Source organism: Episyrphus balteatus, chromosome 3 (assembly GCF_945859705.1).
Source record: "Episyrphus balteatus chromosome 3, idEpiBalt1.1, whole genome shotgun sequence".
Classification (NCBI taxonomy): domain Eukaryota; kingdom Metazoa; phylum Arthropoda; class Insecta; order Diptera; family Syrphidae; genus Episyrphus; species Episyrphus balteatus.
In genome coordinates this window covers 86,609,436-86,630,294 of record NC_079136.1, presented here as the reverse complement: position 1 = coordinate 86,630,294, position 20,859 = coordinate 86,609,436, and the positions used below count along the sequence as shown (strand labels likewise).

Below are 20,859 nucleotides of genomic sequence, written 5' to 3'. Positions count from 1 at the left end.
TACCTCTACCCATACCGCTACCGCGTACCCTCCGATGTGGCCAAGCCTTTAAGCCTGAACGAGCTAAAATTTAGCTCAGTGTGGAAAGTAGGTATTCGGTAGTGGTACCGGTAATTGTATGAAAACAAATCCAAACTGGAGAGTCAACGTTTAGGTGTGGAATTTTTTTCACACAATTACCTGGACCACTGCAGCATACCTCCCCGGTGTGGCCAAGCCTTTAAACGTTGATGTGTCAGTTTGGAATTTTTTTTCATACAAGTACCCGTACCGCCACCGCATGTACCCTTCGGTGTGACCAAGCCTTAAAGGCTTGGCCACACCGGAGGGTATGCGGTAGCGGTACGGGTAGAGGTAACGGTACTTGTATGAAAAAAATTCCAAACTGACACATCAACGTTCAGATGTGGAATTTTTTTCATACAAATATCGTTACCGCTACCCGTACCGCTACCGCATACCCTCCGGTGTGGCCAAGCCTTAATGAAATCTAGTTTTTTCGCACAGTACACATAAAAAGGTAATATATTCCGAACTGACATTGGTCGCCAGATTGTCAAAACATGACACTTTGGTGACCAATGTCAGCTACCGAATTCTTAATTGTTTAAAATACTGACGAAAAACGCACAAAAACCGATAAACCACGCACATCACTAATTTTTAAACAATTATTTACCATTTTCCGCGATGAAACACGAAGAAAATTTGTTATTTTTCAATTTATAATATTTTTAAATGACATTTTATAAATTAAAACAAAAACAAATTTCCTGTTTACTGCGATTGAAATATAAAAATTAAAGGCCGACCTGACAGATTGGTTCCAATTTTTGACAAACAAATTTTGACAACGTTCGGAATATATTACCTTATTATGTGTACTGTGGTTTTTTCGTACTTCCGTTCTTTATTTCAATGGTGTAAGCGCCGCCTTAGTAAACGGAACGTTGGTATTTAAACACTTTTTCTTTAGCTGAACGCACTCAGTATAAAAATCGTTTTTCCGCTGTCACCAAATTTGTGTCAAACTTAAGTGTCAATGATCTGTCATTGTGTTCGTATCGTAAAATTCAAAGAAATATTTTTTTTTTCATAAAAAAGTGAATCATTTCTTCTCTCAGCATCGTACAGTTTTATTCAAATTGTTTTTTTCCATAAATTTTCTCAATTTCTCAACATCAAACAAGTTAAAAATATATCCTCAAATTTGGAAAGAATATACCTGATTTACCTACATTACAAACGATTACAATCCGAGAAATAAAAAACCTTGCAAATAAAAGTTGAATGCCACTCCCCTTAATCCCTGTTACAAGGCTTATCATCAATTTTTTTTTTTTTTTTGAGTGAAATAAAAAAGATACACAAGTAAATATAACAACTTTCATTCATTCATTATGTGGAAAGCTTCTGCTGGTCATCAAATTCAAAATGAACAAAGCAACGACAATGACGACGATTGGGAAACCGATCCGGATTTTATAAACGATGTCACCGAACAAGAACAACGATGGGGTTCAAAGACCATTGAAGGCAGTGGTCGAACTGCTGGATCAATAAAGTAGATAAATAACATTAATATAAAAGATATGAACTATAATTCTTATTTACAGTATGCAACAATTACGTGAAGAAACAGAAAAGTCTGATCAAGATCGAAAAAAGAAAGAAATAGAAGAATTGAATCCTGGCTACGGCTATGGAGGGAAATTTGGTGTTCAAACTGATCGTATGGACAAATCGGCTATGGGCCATGATTATGTTGGGAAAGTTGAGAAGCATGCTTCCCAAAAAGACTACAGTGATGGTTTTGGGGGTAAATTTGGGGTTCAGACAGATCGAGTTGATAAATCAGCTGTGAATTGGGATTACAATGAAAAAACAGAGAAGCATAGTTCACAAAAAGATTATGCTACTGGATTTGGTGGCAAATTTGGTGTTCAATCGGATCGTGTTGATAAATCTGCTTTGGGATGGGATCATGTTGAAAAAGTGGAAAAACATGAATCACAAAAAGGTAAGAACAAGTATAAAAATAAACTATATTTGTGTTGTAAATTGAAATAAATTGATTTTGATAAGAGGGGGTAGAAAAAAAAAAAAAACTAACAGCAAAGAGAAAATGCACTTGAAACTGGTAATGAATGTTTGGTGTATTTATTTATGAGGAGATAAACGGGTTTTGTGACTTTGAAGTTTTATTTTGAATAATTCTGTTCAGTTCATTGAACAGTGCATTTCATACAATGAACTTTATTTTTTGTTGAAAAAATTGTTTTTTTTTTTAGCGAACCAGGAATCTACACACTTTTTAGGTTATTCATATGTTGGATAGTTGTATTCGGGTTATACATATGGAGGGCTCAAAGTTGAAGGGAACTAAGTCACAAAAAATAAATCCAAAGATGTATCGAATTAAAGTAAATACTCTACCATTAAATCTTTTTGTGAGTGTTTATCTCGACAATTTTAAACAAAACACACACACTTTTGTGGGGAAGGTAATTTAGCTATAACATTTGCATATTCGCAGGGTTTTTCTTTAACATCAATTGTTATTACCAATAACGTTCCCCATCCGCACTGATGACGCCTGTCCGCTTTACTGAGTTCTCTTACTTTACTTTTATTAATTTCGCATATTTGCCATATGCTTCACACAGGAAACCATGTAATAACGATTTTACAGAATCTTTTGCATATCCTTTAAAACTTATTTGTACGACTTATTTCAAATTGAAGGTTTTTTGTTGTATTTTCCTTCAAATATTTATTTAAAAACAAATCCTTAAATCAGAAATATTTAAATACTGATTCAGTAAAAAAGAAAAAAATGTACACATTATCAAATCTCTGTATGTAAACTGTGCGGTAGCTTACCAAATGTAAATCAAATAACGAAAATAAAGATCTATCTATCTATCTTATTTGTACGACCATTAATTCCTTATTAATGCAGAAATCGACTCCTGCGTGTGTTTCACGGATAACCTGCTCCTCTAAGAGACTGTGTATGACCTCGCAGTTCTTGCAAAATTTGAAAATCACTTACTTTGCACCAATATTTTGCTATACTACCCGTGTTTAAATATTGTTTTTTTTTTTTAATACTTTGTGTAAAATGAATCTATTTCGCAACAAAAAAAGATCAACACATATATATGGGGACCTTTACTTTTATCTGGTGGTTTATTCATACCCATCAATAGCAGGCGCGGATCCAGGGGGAGGCAATGGGTGCATTTGTCCCCCTCTGAACAAGTTTCATAAAAGTAATTTTTAATTAAAGCTATAAAAACCAATTCCAATAACCCAATAACCAACAATCAAACACAACAGTTTTCGTTCTCATGTTGGGTATGTATTATTAGACTGATTCAAAAAAAAAATTTTTTGTTCAAAGTACCTAATACCAAAAATGTTGTAGGAAATGACGAAAACAAAATTCTGTAAAAGTTTCAACCCAAATTTCTATTTGCTATATATGATTTACATAAGAAAGATTGTGTTTTTGAGTTTGGAATTTTATAACTTTTTAATGGTTCATCGAAAAGGCTAAATTTAATCATTTTCTTGTACGAAATTGAACGCTATACAAAACTGCTTTTTTAAAATTTTAAAACAATCGACGCGAAAAAATGGTGAAAATAATTTTTAGTTGAAAAAATGAATAATTCTAATTTGTCAAAAAATTCTAAATGAAAAAATGAAGAAAAAATTACATTTAATATTTTAAAGTTGAATAACTTCGAAACGGGGCGGTTTATCAAAAAAAATTAATAAGAGCTTTTTTGTAGAGCGTTCAATGATTAAATTTATCCTTTTTGATGAACCATTAAAAAGTTATAAAATTCCAAACTCAAAAACACAATCTTTCCCATGTAAATCATACGGGAAATAGAATTTTGCGATGCGGCAGTACTTAATGTTAATATTAAGAGCTGAAACTTTTACAGAATTTTTTTCGTCATTACTTTGAACAAAAAAAAAAATTTGAATCAGTCTAATGTATCAGGCTTGGTACCTGCACCTTTTTGCACTCTCACGTTTTTTCGTTTTTTTTTTTTGGAAAGGCAAAATAGGAGTTAAGGTCAACAGTTGCCGCATCTACCAGTGACTTGGCTCCCGTAATAGAAGCATTCATTCATTTTTTCAACCGATTAATAACAGACCAGTTTTAGCTTTTACAGAATCTCCTGATTCTGTAGGGGATAAAAGTAGTAATGGACAGAAACAAGTGAGACATGCATGTATAACTCAGTTAGTGAGAGGGTCGCGCCTGTCTCATCATCGCTTCCTGAGCTTACATCTTATAATCGGTCAGGTGTCCCCTTTGAGATTGAATTTTTTTTTAATACAAAAAACGATGAATTCACGAAACATCAGTATCTGTCGAATGCTTGGTAGTCGACAGAGGACTACAAGTTTCCATTCTCCTCGCACTTGTTCCAAGGTAAGGTAGCCAAAAGGTATTTTGGTTTTTAAATATCGCAGCCATAACCCTTGGCTTGTGTTTTTACCGTCAAATAGGGTTTGTTTTGTAAGTATTGTCCATTGATCGTCACTAGAAGTTTTGCAGGCTAGCAGGTGGTCAAAAAACTGTTCTCTTACAAAGTCTTTTGAAGAAAAGCCTTTATAAACTTTAAAGATATTTCTGGACAAAAAAGAGTTTTTTAAATCCATGCAAACAACACTTACCACAAACGAGGTGTTGAGTACGGGACTGAGTTTCTTCGAACCTATGTATGCCAAATAGTAAACCGTGTCAACAAACAGCGTCTCAAAAAGGTAGAAAAGAAAAGTCGAGACGATTACATTTCTTGGACGGCGAAATCTAGCATTTCGTGTCATGGAGATGATGGAGCTTTGGTTCAAACCGCAGATAATTCGAACCATTATGACCAAAACGAACCTTGTATTTATCTTGTTTGACTTCATCTATTTATTGAGAAAATAGCATACAAAATATGGGTCTCTTAAGCTTAGCAAATGGGTAATGGAAGTTGCATAGTGTGAGGCATATATGGGTAGTTTGAGAAAGATATTTGGCAATAAATGGAAATGATGTATTTTTTGAAAAAAAATTACGAGTTTCTGGTTCCAAATGAGATTTAATTTTTCTCAAACACAAATGGTCTTCACTTTAAAACTATCAATCAATGATATCCCAGCATCAGTTCTTTGTTTTCATTGAGGTATTGCTTATCAGTTGATGAGTTTGGTTGTCCTTTACATTCTGTGTGATAAACGTTTTCTCGGCCCTCTTTGAACATTTAATACATTTATACCTATACCTAATCCCTAGAGGGGTTCAGCAACATTCTCAAAGTTTTCGCAATCGAAAATTCATTGCGCAAACAAAATTTAAAGCAATTTCTTTGCTTAATACAATCAGACATTAGTACTTATTACGATTGTCGATCGACAATTGACAAGAGCCATTCGGCGGTCGACAAAATGATATATCGATATTGCGATTGTCGTCGGTTATAATCGACAGATCTTTGTTTGGATTAACATTAACTTACTGACTTGGTGAATTTAATGGGGAAACATTGATGTTGTTGATGAGTCTGGGGGATCATTTTTTATGTTTGATTGACTTGGTTCCTCCAGCCGTTTTTCGCATCTCCAACATATTTTGGATGATTTTCAATTTTGGCCTGGCGATTTAGTTTTTTTTTTAATTGAGAGATTTTTACTTAAAAATAAACAATTTCAGATTATTCGAAGGGCTTTGGAGGAAAGTTTGGTGTTCAAGAAGATCGAAAAGATAAATCAGCTGTTGGATGGGATCATATAGAAAAACCTCAAAAGCATGAAAGCCAACTGGACCATAAAGTTGTAAGTAACTTTCATATTATATTAGTTAATTGTGTCATTTGTTTGTTTAAAATTGATTATTATTCAGGGATTTGGTGGAAAATTTGGAGTTCAAAAAGATCGTATGGACAAATCAGCTCTAGGCTTTGACGACGATAAAAATAACAAAATCGGAACATCCTATACAAAAGTTAAGCCAAACATTGAAGGAGCCAAACCATCAAATCTTCGAGCGAAATTCGAAAATCTTGCTAAAAATTCCGAGGAAGAAACTCGCAAGAGATCAGACGAACAGAAAAAGATACGTGAAGAAAAAGATCGTAAAGATCGCGAGGAAGCTTCCAAGCAAACAGTAGTTGAGAATACACCACGACAAGCATCTGAGGAAGCTCGTCCAATGGTTCGATCGACTTCTATAACAACAGGACGTACAGGTGGAATTGGAAGTGCAATTAACGCATTTAACAAGATGCAGTCTCCAACAGACGATAAACCTGCTCCGCGAAAGGAACCAATTGTTATACCGCGAGATGCACCAGAGCCAGTTTCTGTACAACCGGACCTTATTCCTGCAGTCGAAGTTCAGAAAGAAGTTGAACGAGTTAAAGAGGTTGTTCCTGAAGTTGTTCCTGATATAACTCCAGCTAAAGCTCCACTTGCCCAGCAGCCAATCATTGCTAATGAAGAAGTAAAAGTCCAAACTGAGAAGGTTGAAAAAGTTCAACCGATAAGTGAACCCATTTATCAAAATCAAGAAGAAGCTCAATTGACTGATACTCACCAAGCACAAAATGTTGAATCAATTTATGCAAACACCGACAACCTTGACTACATCGAAGATACTGGAATAAAGGCAACTGCTCTCTACGACTATCAAGCAGCTGACGATGATGAGATATCATTTGATCCTGATGATATCATAACGCACATTGAAATGGTGAGTAATTTTGAGTTGTTTTTTCTCAATTTACTAATTAAATTAAAATTTTCCGCAGATTGACGAAGGATGGTGGCGTGGTATGTGCAAGAATCGGCACGGCTTGTTCCCTGCTAACTATGTGCAATTAATTGAACAACAAGAGACATAGACTACTTATTAAATTTTATTGCAAAAAACATTAACATATTCTTCCATCAAACTGAAAAAAAAAAACTCTATTAACTGCTAGAAAAAATTAAAGACTTTGTTGAAATTTAGATAAGATAACAGTATTTGTGCTCTAGAAACGTGTAAAGTTTGTAAGAGCGAAGAGTTTTAAAAGTGATAACATTTTATTTTTTTGTTTAACTTTTTTTTATATTTTTTGTTTATTGTAACTTTTTTTAAATTTTTTTACTTCGTGTCCTTTGATAAATATAGAGAAAAAAATCATTCTAGTTCATACAATTTTAATTCTACTATTAAATGCATGTAAGTTGAAAATTTCTTAAATTTTTTTACTAAGCCAGTTCAGGTTTCTTAGAGATGGCAAAAAAAATTTCCTCTGAATTGATGGAATTTAAAAATTTTGTTCATATACCAATTTACAGAAATGACCGTTTTAGATGTCTAAAACTTGAACTGGTTAATTATGTGACAAATATTATTGTATTTTTATTTAATAACTGCAAATACATGTTTTATTAAATAAATAAGAGTGTATTTTCATTAATATCTTGTAAAAAAATGGTGTCGGACAGAATCTGGAAATTCGAATTCAAAAAAGCCTGAAAACCTAAAATAAAAAAAAAAGTTAAACTACGAAACTTTTTTAAAGATGAAAGACTGAGACGGAATTCCAAAACATACAAAAAAAGATTAAAAACAAAGAAGATTTTTAAACAAACAACTTTTCCCCAAAAACTTACTTGCGGCAATTTATGAATTCAAATTATGAAAAAGTTCTCTTCAAAAAAAAAAAAATTCCACGATAAGTATTTTCAGGAAAAATTTTTTTTTTTTTTTATTAGATGATTCTTTAGTGGAAAACCTTCAGTTGGTGTTTCAGCATAATTCGTTAAGACCAATACACATCTTCTATAAATATTTTCATAAGTTTTGCTGTCAGGATAACTGTGTCGTTCGCAAGTTTTTAGTTTGTTTTGTTAGTTCTGAATTTTTTTAGCTTCTTGATTTGATGAAATGGTGGGAGTGACTTGCTGCTATTATTTTTTATCGATGTCATGGTACACGATTTAATCTCCTATGGTTTTTGGAATACCGTGATAAGCTAACATCGTACACAACGATAAGAACTCTAGTATCGAATACCAAGTAAGAGGCCAGTTATAGTGATCAGTAAAAAGCAAAACAAAAATAAAAGTTAAAACTGCTGAGAACTAGGTTTATCTACGTACGCTCGTTTTTTGCTATCAGTAAAGTAATGTCAGCAATTAAATGCCACAAACCATCACCTTTTTTGAATGTTGTAAAATGCTTCAGTAATTTTGGATCATTGGGTCAGTAAAATCTAAACCAGAGTCGCAACAACAAAAACTTGCTGTGGTTCACATTTTTTTCCCCTAAAATTGAGTTTAGATAAATGCATTGGAACAATTTGAATCTACAGATTTGCTGTGGATTTGAATTTTCATTGATTTATGGCAAGTATTGCTTTTCCTTACCTGAAGTTATGCTTTTTTACATATTCTAAACCGAACCATTTGTGCTACATCTTATTTGAAAAAAAAAAATCAACTGGTCTGATTTCCTGAATATAATGATTTGCATTAACCGTTAAAATTTTTCAATAAAAAAGTGTCACATACAAAATAAATAATTAATGGCGATTTTTGATGGAAATCATGTACGTTTAGGCTGTCCAATATCTTTATGGAGTTTTTAACATTTTTGAATTTCGATTCGCATAGGGTTTCTCAATAAATACAAAAATATTGCCTAAGTTTTAAGCCTCTATCATTATACATTATACTGACTTAATTTTCAATATGTCCTTAAATAAAACATCGATAAATTATACTGCGATAGATATTTCTTCTTTAAAACCTCTCACATTTTCCTAAACTTGCGGTGCTAATTCAAAATAAAATTAATAATTCCTATCTTTTTGACCTTTTTTGGAATTCAAATTCAATAATAAGTGGGGTTGAGGTCTTGACCTCAAGCCCACTTAGGATTGAATTCAAAATAAAATTTGCGAAAATTATAAAAAGAATATAACGACAGTGATTAAGATTGAAAACCTTCTTAAAAATTTATAATTTTTGCCCATTCATGCTTATGCCGCTTCCTATCGTTTTATACATCAAAATGTCAAATATGATTTTCGAGATCCAACTTCTATTCTGGGCTGACGATAAATCTAATTTCCAATAAAATATCAAAAAATATATATGAATACAAATAATTTAGGTAGTGTGATTCCTTTTAAATAGAAAACCTACAAAAATTCCACTTGAGATAAATCCGCACCTTGTACCTACCTAGAGTTGATAAAATAAATCTTATCATTTAACCAATAACGTACATGTATTTGAATATTTAAAAAACAATCTTAGAATAACTGTTATGTGATGTTGATAGAAATATACCCCTAAGTTAAATAAATGTTTGTGATAAAAAATGACATAGTTGAACCGTTGTCATAACCACTCATTTAAAGCATTTGTGTGTCATCGCCGGCCTTGCTGAATGTCTGAGTGAGCTTAAGATAAGGATTGCGTGCCCTGATAAGCGTGGGTCTCTTGAAATTTTTATCTTTAGAAACTCACATAGGCTACATACCTACCCCTTTTCTATTTTTTGATTACTACTTGTGTTTTCAAGTAGTTACTAATTATGATAATTATTATTATTATTTTGTATTTTACTATGCCAATTAAAAAAAAAAACTCATAGTAATAACAAAGTTTTTCGTTTTATAGATCTAGGAAGATTCGAAAGTTGTCTTTTGAGTGTTGGATTGGACGAAAAAAAAAACAATATTTGACATCGAACTCTACGCCCACGATATGCAAATAGATGTCCACTACCACTTCTTCTTACCCTTTTATTGATTGAAATATCTAAACTCTAAACAAAAACATAACTAAACATAATTTTAATTGATAGATTAGAAATGAAATTTACAAAAAAAAGTTACGTATACACCCTAGTGAACCCTCTCTAATTGCATGCTCAATAGTGCACGCGATTAATGTTTTCATCATGTAAGTACGTATTTTATTCCTTCCAAATGAGCATCCATAGTAAAAGAATAATTTTTTATTGTAAAGCCTGGTACGCTGCTCGCGCTAAAATTTAGCCGAGATAAAATTCCCATACAAGTTATCGATAATTTGTATGGGATCCATTTTAGTATGGGAGTATGGGAGCTAAAATTTAGCGCGAGCTGCGTACCAGGCTTAAAGCCTGGTACGCGTATTATAGCGAAAACGCTATAATACGCAGATCGAGCTAAATTTTAGGCGAGATAAAATTCCCATACAAGTTATCGATAATTTGTATGGGATCCAATTTAGCTCGGCTAATACATTTTTCGATAATTTGTATGGGAGCTAAAATTTATCTCGAGCTGCGTACCAGGCTTAACCCGTACCGCTACCGCATACATTGTTTCATAATAAAACAACAAAATCTTAGATTTTGCACAACAACTTCTCTATCATTATAAATATGTAGGTAGTTCAGTGACTTTTATCACTGGCGATAAAATGTGTTTGAATGACTTTAAAACCCATTTTATCTCATCAAAATAAAAGAAATCATTTCAATGCGAGTCTCTAGAATTCTGAAGGGTATTAATTAAAATTCCAGTAATTATAATCCAATGACTATTCGTCCTTTGTAAGTTTGTTAACGAGCTCATCGTTATCAGTAATTTAAAAAAATTACATTTTAGGTATCTATTGGAAGAACTCCCTACTAACAAGAGTTATCATAAAACATTTTTATTGAGACTCATTCTTTTGATTGCCTCTAACGTTTTTTCGATCACGTTTTCGTACAAATTAAAAAGATTTTATATATTCGATAATACCTTATTAGACCAGGGTCGATAATTTTTGAAACCAAAAAAAATCATAGTAGAATGAAACCCATTGGAAAAGGAGGGGAATATGATAAGAATGAAAGGAAAAATAAATTACGGGCGAGCCGAGTTCGGGAAGTGGGTGGGTTGAGTTTTTAATGGTAAAAAATGGTATATCTCGATTTCCGGCAAAACTACAAATCCTATAGAAAAAAGTTGTATGGCAAAGTTGTAGGTAATAAAAAGATCTACAACTTTTGTATCAACAATTTTTTCACATAACCTCAAAATTTATGTGAAAAATTCAAAAAACCGAGTTTTTGGTTTTTTATTTTTATCTTTTTCAAAAACAAAAATTTTTTTACGAAATTTGGCGAAAACTTACCTTATTATGTTCCAAATACACTGTAATTTATTTGCTTTAAAATATTAATTTGTTCACCTTATTTTGACTTTATACCAAAAAAACACCCTAATTTTCAATCGAAAATTCACGTGTCAAAATATCAGCTTTTTTCAAAAAGTCGGTGGGCATTTCGTTCGTTAAAATGTCTATTTTCTGATGGTGTAAAAAAAATTTGACATTAGTATACTATAGACAATGTTCTAGTAAAATTCAAAAAATGAAAAAAGCTTGAATTCGAAAAAAATTTTTTATCATTGTTTACAATTTTGGCCTATTTATTCAAATTTACACTTTAATTACTCAAAAAACGTAAGATTAATCAATGTTACATGAAATCTTACGTTTTTTGAGTAATTAAAGTGTAAATTTGAATAAATAGGCCAAAATTGTAAACAATGATAAAAATTTTTTTTCGAATTCAAGCTTTTTTCATTTTTTGAATTTTACTAGAACATGGTCTATAGTAGACTAATGTAAAATTTTTTTTACACCATCAGAAAATAGACATTTTAAAGAACGAAATGCCCACCGACTTTTTGAAAAAAGCTGATATTTTGACACGTGAATTTTCGATTGAAAATTAGGGTGTTTTTTTGGTATAAAGTCAAAATAAGGTGAACAAATTAATATTTTAAAGCAAATAAATTACAGTGTATTTGGAACATAATAAGGTAAGTTTTCGCCAAATTTCGTAAAAAAATTTTTGTTTTTGAAAAAGATAAAAATAAAAAACCAAAAACTCGGTTTTTTGAATTTTTCACATAAATTTTGAGGTTATGTGAAAAAATTGTTGATACAAAAGTTGTAGATCTTTTTATTACCTACAACTTTGCCATACAACTTTTTTCTATAGGATTTGTAGTTTTGCCGGAAATCGAGATATACCATTTTTTACCATTAAAAACTCAACCCACCCACTTCCCGAACTCGGCTCGCCCGTAATTTATTTTTCCTTTCATTCTTATCATATTCCCCTCCTTTTCCAATGGGTTTCTTCCTACTATGATTTTTTTGTACTTTTTAATGTTTTTGAAGGCATCGGCACTGGTCTATATAAAAACCTATTAAAATCAATAAATTGATACCAAAAGATAACAATTAACAAATTAAAATCTTGTTATAAAAATTAATAAAAATAAAATCAATGCACATTTTTTAAAATGTGCTTATCATAAAAAACTTACAACTTTATTGTGAATAGTTCACAAATTATGTGTGCGAGTGAGATGCATATGCCTGGAATGAATATATGAACAGCTGAGTACACACAAAACTCTTGCATTGTGAAGCTGCCACTTCTAGTGAACGGACAGGCGTGTACAAGTACAAAGTGAAAATATTTTTGTCGTCGTCTCGCCGTTTTTTTTTTAGGATTAGATAATGGTGGAGTGAATTTATTATAAAAAGATTAAAAAAAAAAAACAAAGAATCTTACAAAATTTATTCGCATATTGTGATTCAATAAGTTTCGGTTGTTCTTTTTTGTTTAAAATTTATACGAGATTTTCCATCTCAACAAAAAGTTCATAATTTCCCCGTTATCATTTTTCTTTTTCCATCAATCGGAAGAATCGATTTGTGTTTGCTAAATTCTCATATGTAAGTGCGAAAGAGATAAAAAAGAAGTGGAAGGAATGATGTATATTTATTTCTCTGGAATTTATCTGTCAAAAATATGCATTTCCATTTTTTTGTGTGTTTTTAATTTTTTTTTTTTGTTGTTTTCGACAAAAAAAACGTTTTATTTATATTTACCTTTGTTCATTTTTGTTGACGTGAATTATTTTTTTCAAAATACGCTAAATGCGTAAATGAGTTTGTAGTTGTAAATAACAGCTCTAACATGTGCATTATAAATTTCGCACTTGTTAACCTGTCTATTGCATGATCGAATCTCTTCTCTCAAGTTGGCTCTTTAATTCAAGGCAAACCACCTTGCTTCCAAATCTATAAAAACCTTCAAAAAAATGTGGTTCCATTTACTGCTTCTCTACCTGACCTATGATTCTGCAACATGTGTAAAAATGTATTTTTATTATTCGCTAGCTGCTAGCTGAGTCTTTCATGATTGACGATTGTTGTTGTTGGTTGTTTGGTTAGTTAGTTTTCTGCAGGGGGCATGTTTGGGGACACGAATACAGGTCGCAGGTTATTGACCACTGACTGACTATACTTTGACTCGCAAAGCAGTAGTTAGCAAAGCCTTTTACGGATTTCTTTCCAAATCAGATATTTTTCTATTATTTTAATGATCTTATTGATCAATAAGATTCAATTGATTAATGCCTCATTTTGTGCAAGAGTGGCATTTTTTTTTATTTGGGATGAACAGGTTATCAATTTAAATTTATGTATGTGCTGTGGTACAGTGCTGTTCGAAAATGTTGGTAAAACTTTTTTTTTGTAATTTTTTTTCCGAATTTTGTCAAATGTGTTTCTTACGGCCAGTTTCTTCACATGAGTACTAAGCCAGCTTAGTACCCGGTCTAGCTAGACCAGGTCCTAGCACTAGTACTCGGTCCTAAGGAAAAGTTAGGACCTGAGCATTTCTTCACATTTATAGGACCTGATCTAAGTTCACAACGCGGTCCTAAGAATTAATTCGTATAAAACTGGTCTAACTGTCATTTTGACAATATTTTGATGTTTTAAATTATTTTATTTTGATATTTCAACAAATAAAACAAAACAAATATAGTACAGGAAAGATAGACTTTTTCGTGGAACGAAATATAGGACGGCTGAATTTTTCAAATCTGAAAGAAGGACATTAGGAAAGCTTAAGTCCTGGTTTTCGGGACGCCACCAACCTGGTGAAATCCGCCATTTTGGAAAACGCGAATCGCTCTATATTTCCAAAACTATTTATCCTAGAGAAATGGTTGTCAGACCAAAGTTCCTGGAAATTTAATTATCTTTTTCTTTGTAATACATTATTTTTCTGAGCGGGCAATAGTTTCGAGGTTATGTTGCTTTAATTTATTTTTTTTCGGTTTCTTAAGATTTTATCATTCCCGGTAATAGTAACATAATTGTATATACAGTACAAGTTATAGACCATCAAATTTCCAATAATTTGGTATATTTTTGAAAGTCATGCGATGTATGAGTCGAAAGTTATTGATCTGAAAACTATAGTCTAAGTACAGGAAAGTTAGTAAATAAAACAGGCATTTTGTGAAACGAAATATAGGAAGGCTGATTTTTTTAAATTTGAAATAAGGGTATTAGAAAAGCTTAAGTCCTGGTTCTCGGGACACCAACCCCATGGCGAAATCCGCCATTTTGAAAAACGTGAATTGGTGTATATCTACTAAACTATTGACTTGACCGAATAAGTTACTTAACCAAAGTTGTAGGTAATATAAATATCTTTTCTTGTGCATTCACTGTTTTTCTGCGAGGACAATAAGGTTATGTTGTTTAATTTTTTATTTTTTCGGTGTTTTTAATTTTTCTCAGTCTCTATGATAGAAAACTTTTTAGCATTATTAAAGTTGTAGAACATCAATATTCCATTAATTTGATATACTTTTGAAGATTATATGATTTTTCAAACCAAAGATACGGAATTTTAATATTTTCTAAAAATATACTAGTTAAAATGTTTTTGCATAAGGTTTATACCTAAAATACTAAATCGTGTACGTAATGTAAGAACAAGAAACATATGATATGAGAGGAAGTTAGTTATTAAGGTGGGTTATGGTAAACCGTAAAATATTGTGGTACACATATTTTGTTTTAAGTCAAACATCCAACTTTTATGATGCTAAAAATTATGTTTCTATCATAGAGACTGAGAAAAATAAAAAAATTAAAAAAAAAAAACAACATAACCTCAAAAGTGTTGTCTTCGCTGAAAAACAGTGAATGTACAAAGATATTTATACTACCTACAACTTTGGTTAAGTAACCTATTCGGTCAAGTAAATAATGTAGCAGATATAGACCAATTCACGTTTTTCAAAATGGCGGATTTCGCCAGGTGCTTGGCGTCCCGAGAACCAGGACTTAAGCTTTTCTAATACTCCTCTTTCAGATTTGAAAAAATCAGCCTTCCTATATTTCGTTTCACAAAATGCCTGTTTTATTTACTAACTTTCCTGTACTTAGACTATAGTTTTCAGATCAATAACTTTCGACTCATACATCGCATGACTTTCAAAAATATACCAAATTATTGGAAATTTGATGGTCTATAACTTGTACTGTATATAAAATTATGTTACTATTACCGGAAATGATAAAATCTTAAAAAACCGAAAAAAAAAATAAATTAAAACAACATAACCTCAAAACTATTGCCCGCTCAGAAAAATAATGTATTACAAAGAAAAAGATAATTAAATTTCCAGGAACTTTATTCTGACAACCATTTCTCTAGGATAAATAGTTTTGAAATATAGAGCGATTCGCGTTTTCCAAAATGGCGGATTTGGCCAGGGGGGTGGTGTCCCGAAAACCCGGACTTAAGCTTTTCTAATGTCCCTCTTTAAGATTTGAAAAATTCAGCCGTCCTATATTTCGTTCCACAATATGCTTGTTTTTTTACTAACTTTCCTGTACTAATAGACATAAAACGTTAAATTAATGATATGACCATTGAGAAAATATTTACAAAAAAATTATAATAAAGCTTAAAAAGACCCAACAAGAAAAGAAAATAAAGTTCAATCAAGAAATGTGACAATCAAAAATGGAATGTTTTGATCTAATTAAAATTGGCAAAGCTAATAACCAGATCACCAACAATGACGAGGGATTTCAATAATCTGGACTAGCAACGGATGAACCACCAGTCGCCTATAGGAAGAATAATCACATAAAGAAATAACATAGACAGTTTGCATATAGATGTGTAATTTTACATATTTCAATAAAAATAACAGTTTTTTTAAGGCGCATTTCTTTTTTTGTTGTGTGTTATGTCTCATATAAGGCATCGGTGAAAATCGCATTATTTTAACATTACTTGTAGACGAGCTTGCACATAGCCTCCAAAACTATTGTTAATGGAACAAACATATTATTTTGTGTTCGAAACTAGAAGATTAATGTCGGACATCCATCTGTGATACTGTGGTTCAAAAATTGTTGCACCCAAAAAATTAACTCGAAAGATCATACTTTGAGTAGTCGCAGGTTACTTTTTTCCAAGTACATATGAGTACAACTTTAATCGTAAATGGTTTCCAGCATTGTCGGGCGTCGAGAAATGCAAATGCAGAGTGTCTACGCAAATCCCCTCTATTTTGACTTGGTTTTCACTTTTAAAAAGTTCGATATACATTTTTGTTACTTTTTCAGCCACAAGTGTTCTTTTGTTCATTCTTCACGTTCTGGTATTGCATTTCTCATTTCAGGTGTTCTTGGTAAATTTAAAAAATCATTTATTTCATCAAAATCAACAAAAAAGCACGAAACAACACCCAAGAAATTAAAAAAATTAAATGAAATGAATGAAATTCATTGCTTTGAGTCAAGTACTAAGCGCTAGACTACCGATTTCGAGGTCCTAACAAATACCGAGTCCTAACTAATACTCGGTACCAATTTGACAGTACTAAGGCTTAGGACTTTGGTGAAGAAATCATTTGGTACCGATTTGAGTCCTAACGATTGGTATAATAACCAGGTCCTAGCTGATTTTGAGGAGCTAGCTAGTACCGAGTCCTAACTAGTACTCGGTCCTAAATTGACAGTTCTAAGGCTTAGTACCTGAGTGAAGAAATGAGTTGATACCGATTTGAGTACTAACTTTAGGACTAGGACCGGTACTAGTGCTAGGACTCTGTGAAGAAATCGGCCGTTAATGTTTCAAATTGTCTTATAATACAATAAAAATTTTGAAATTTTTCAATCATGGTCACGGGAGCAAGAAGTGATTATCTATCAGACATGACATTACGATGATAGAGAACGTCAAAAAAGTGGATCCCGGAAGTCCGTCTGTCTGTCTGTCAGCTTGTCTGTCTGTTTGTCAGCTTGTCTGTCTGTAAACGAAGCTACAGCTTAAACGGATGGACCGATTAATGTCAAATTTGGTTTGTAGAGTTTTTGGAGACTCTCCAGAGGGGTTTTTAAAATTAATTTTTGTTTAACCAAATATAACGGTAGGTACTTGTCATATACCGATTTTAGTAAATTTGAAATTTCTCAAAAACAGCTCCAACGATTTTGTTAAAAAATTCAAAGTCTACCTTTTAATAAAAAAAAAACTTTTTTGAAAATCATTATTAACGGTACCTGTCATAAAACCATTTATTTTTTAAATCAATGGAAATTGATTTAACTTTTATGATTATAAAAAATTTAGGAGGTGATTTCCAAAACCAGCTATCTGACCTGAAGGTAGTTTTGAGTAAAATGCCAAAAACCTTTAAATGTCAATTCAATTCAATTTATTTTATTGAACTTGTTATTTACAATTGACTTAAAATTAACTTATTTCTAAGATACATTGGTTGATATAAAATTTTGTTGGCACAGAAGGGGCCTAACCTTATACAATGACTAAGTTATAAAATATAGATAAATATTATACATGGATAAACTTAATTTAAAAAGTCTGCTGACTAGGTTGTCCTCGGGGTGTTCAGACCCGGATGTCCAGTTTTGGGGTGCCAAAAACCTTTACTTCGTAATACAGAAGATATAGAGCAAAATAATCTTCTACAAATTTATTCTATACGAAATTTTAATAAAATTAAAGTTTTCAAAATAAATATATCTTAAGTCTTTATATTGTAAATTCCTTATTAAAGAGTCGGTATATCTGCTTTTGGAAGTATAATTGAATTATGTCTTCTTTTGGAAGTAAAACTATTAAAAAAATCTTCTTTTTCAGTTAAAATCACGATTTTTTTTAAAATTTTTTGTAAATATACCTTTATCAATATCAGTATTTTAGTTTATAACAAGAAACAAAAATTCATTTTTATAAATGAAATTGAATTAAAATAAGCTAAAAAATAAGTCAATTTTCACAAAAAAAACTACAACGCCATTTCCATTATCCAAATTTTTGAGAAAAACTAAAAACACAGATTCTTAATATTATTTACTAAAACCCTTAAGTACACAAAATTTAATTAAAATCGCTAGACTGTTAAGGTCCTAGCACGGTGTACAGATGGACGGACGGAAGTAATGACCAAAACTACTTTTATAACTCCTCCATCATCGTAATGTGGCGTTTTATCATACGCCATATTGATATTTTTTATACTGAAGAGGCCTTATTGGAAAGAACATTTTGTATAGGCCATTTTGGAAAAAACAATTGGTGTTCAATAGGCTGTTTTGGAAATAAAGTCGTTTTTTGACATTGAATTACTATCTCTGTGTGCTGAAACAGCACTGACCAACCAAATTAAACTTTTTTTGCCATAAGAACCAAAATGTACTTTTCTAAAGGTTTTTGGGTTGCTGAACTCGAATCCGCAATCAGAAAAATTCTATTGGCCTCCGTTCTTGAAATATTACCGTTATGAAATGCAAAAAAAGGTTGTTTTTTATAACGCTTATATTTCAAGAACGGAAGCTAATAGAATTTTTCTGAATGCGGATTCGAGTTAAGCAACCCAAAAACCTTCAGAAAAGTATATTTTGGTTCTTGTGATTAAGTTTAGTTTCTCCTTATCTTATTAACTGAAATTTAAGATATCTCGAGCAATTAAAGAGATATCGGGAAAATTTAAACAGTTTTTGAATTACCCCACATAAAAACAGTAGCTCGAAAACCGCCAAAATGACGTTTTTTAGCATTTTATAACGGTAATATCTCAAAAACGGAGGCCAATCAAGGCCTCTTAGTATTCATATTATTATTTTCTTGGAATTACTTTTTAACCTTAGAAATAAAAAAAAAATGCAAATATTATTTTTAATCATAAAAGTCTTAGCTTATTTTAAAGATTAATATTAGTTAGTCATATTAAAAATAAATAAATAAATAAATAACAATTTACGACGCTGTATGACAGGGAGCATTGTCCTATTGGAAAATTAATCTGCAAGTGTCCCCAAAAAGCTTTAGCACCGTGGGCTCTAATACATATTCCAGGACTCGAAGTTAAACTTTTGCAGTGTCTTTGGATTTTAGAAAGACCATTCTTCCTTTTTCATCTCCAGAGAAGCATCCCCACACCTTCAGTTTTGGGGGACATTAGTAAAATGCAATCAGAACTTAGTCTTTGTTTCGGTTCTCTTCGCGCAAGGATCCTCCCATCACCAACATGTAGCTTGAATTTCGATTCGTCGGATAAGAAGACATTGTTCCACATGTCTTGAGTCTAATTTAGTTGTTCCTGAGCCCAGAGCAATGGTTTTTTCTGACTCTTTTTGAAAATTCGGCTTCAGTACCGGCTTGGGTGCTCTAAGTCCAGCTTTCATGAGCTTGGCTTTATGTTCCGAACTGATTTTTCTTAAATCACTTCGGTTCGTATTGGACTGCTATCACGAACCAAATGCAGCTCTTATTAATAATAACATCAACATACAAACAGTGTTTGAACGACATGTTTCTACCTAGTGCAAAAAACCCGTAGCGTTCCTAAATTCCAAGAACTGATCCCGATAAAATGTTTGACCAAAATTTTTCTAACGGCACTGTATGTGTTTTCTACATAAGCTAGGCAGAGGCACTATCAGTTTTTGTTGTGGTCGTCCCCTTGCTGTGATGTGAAGGCAGTTAGAAGGTTAATGTGGCAAAAACAAAAATTTGCGCGTTCTCAGATAAGGAGCAATGAAGCTGGGAATTAAATTGAAAAATTACTTAGATGGTATTTGGGGTAGACAAGTTCTATAATATTCAGTTAAGCTAAAGTTGTATGAAAATATTAATTGCATTTTTGTTGAATTTGAACAAACAACAACAACAAAAAAAAACTTAATAATTTCATCAACACATTAAAGTTTCATCATAAATTAATAATATTTTTTTTATATACATACATATATGTAATTGATTAGTCTTAATGAGGATTTAGGCATTTTGTATGTTGCAAGATTATATTAAAGTTGTCAATCAGAGTGACAAACATTTTTTGATTAATTAATTGCGAAGTTTTTTTTTCTAGTAGATATGTATTAGTATTGCCCGCATACTTAAAATGTAGGTACAGTGAACATAAATGAAGGAGCCATCTTCTATCTGGCGGGAGATACGCCTGTTAATTGAAAAAAGTGCAGTAAACTCAATTATGAGATGAAAATAAAAGTTGCCAAGCTAGATTTTACGTTTTTTTCTTAATTTAATGATTAAATTTAAATAATTTCGACACTTCTTTAATATCTTCCTATAGATTTAAAGATTTGAAGTAGATAACTAGATACAAATATGTAATATTTAAATAAGTTGAAAGTTTTTATGTTGGTTTACATATCTGCCTTTTAACTAAATATGTATAAACTTTCTGATGAAGAGAGTTCAGAGCTTCGGTAATTTATATACGACAAAATTAAAATCTTCGCATTTTTAACATTTTTCAAATTTCTTTTCTTATTTTTTTAAGAATTTGGTAAACATATTTTATAACCACGACTTAACCAAATTGAATATCTCAAAAAATTTACTATAGGTTTGAACTACATTATTTCGATAGTAGATAAAAGATAGGACTAGTCTAAGTCCAAAATTTTGAATTTTCGTTT

General features: G+C 31.7%; 2 protein-coding genes across 5 annotated transcripts in view; both read left to right on the top strand.

The window, feature by feature from the left end:
• Nucleotides 1-1,051: 1,051 nt before the first annotated feature.
• Nucleotides 1,052-7,438, top strand: LOC129915464 (src substrate cortactin). Its single transcript, XM_055995013.1, has 5 exons — nt 1,052-1,564; nt 1,617-2,020; nt 5,726-5,847; nt 5,915-6,763; nt 6,822-7,438. Exons 1-5 carry the CDS (start codon nt 1,401-1,403, stop codon nt 6,912-6,914), a joined length of 1,632 nt encoding a protein of 543 aa, XP_055850988.1. The 5' UTR covers nt 1,052-1,400; the 3' UTR covers nt 6,915-7,438.
• Nucleotides 7,439-12,560: 5,122 nt separating this feature from the next.
• Nucleotides 12,561-20,859, top strand: part of LOC129913295 (protein Malvolio) — a 42,224-nt gene continuing 33,925 nt past the window's right edge. For all 4 annotated transcript variants that reach the window (XM_055991888.1, XM_055991886.1, XM_055991883.1 and 1 more), the window contains exon 1: nt 12,561-12,801. The gene's annotated coding sequence lies outside the window, so the exon portion shown is untranslated. The remainder of the gene's footprint in view (nt 12,802-20,859) is intronic.

What these genes read in the sequence shown, in the direction of transcription:
- LOC129915464 (XM_055995013.1), top strand. Translation starts at nt 1,401, where the DNA reads ATGTGGAAAGCTTCTGCTGGTCATCAAATTCAAAATGAACAAAGCAAC. An exon ending in CGAACTGCTGGATCAATAAA is followed by an intron (nt 1,565 to 1,616) that starts GTAGATAAATAA and finishes TCTTATTTACAG; the next exon opens with TATGCAACAATTACGTGAAG. An exon ending in AAAACATGAATCACAAAAAG is followed by an intron (nt 2,021 to 5,725) that starts GTAAGAACAAGT and finishes AAACAATTTCAG; the next exon opens with ATTATTCGAAGGGCTTTGGA.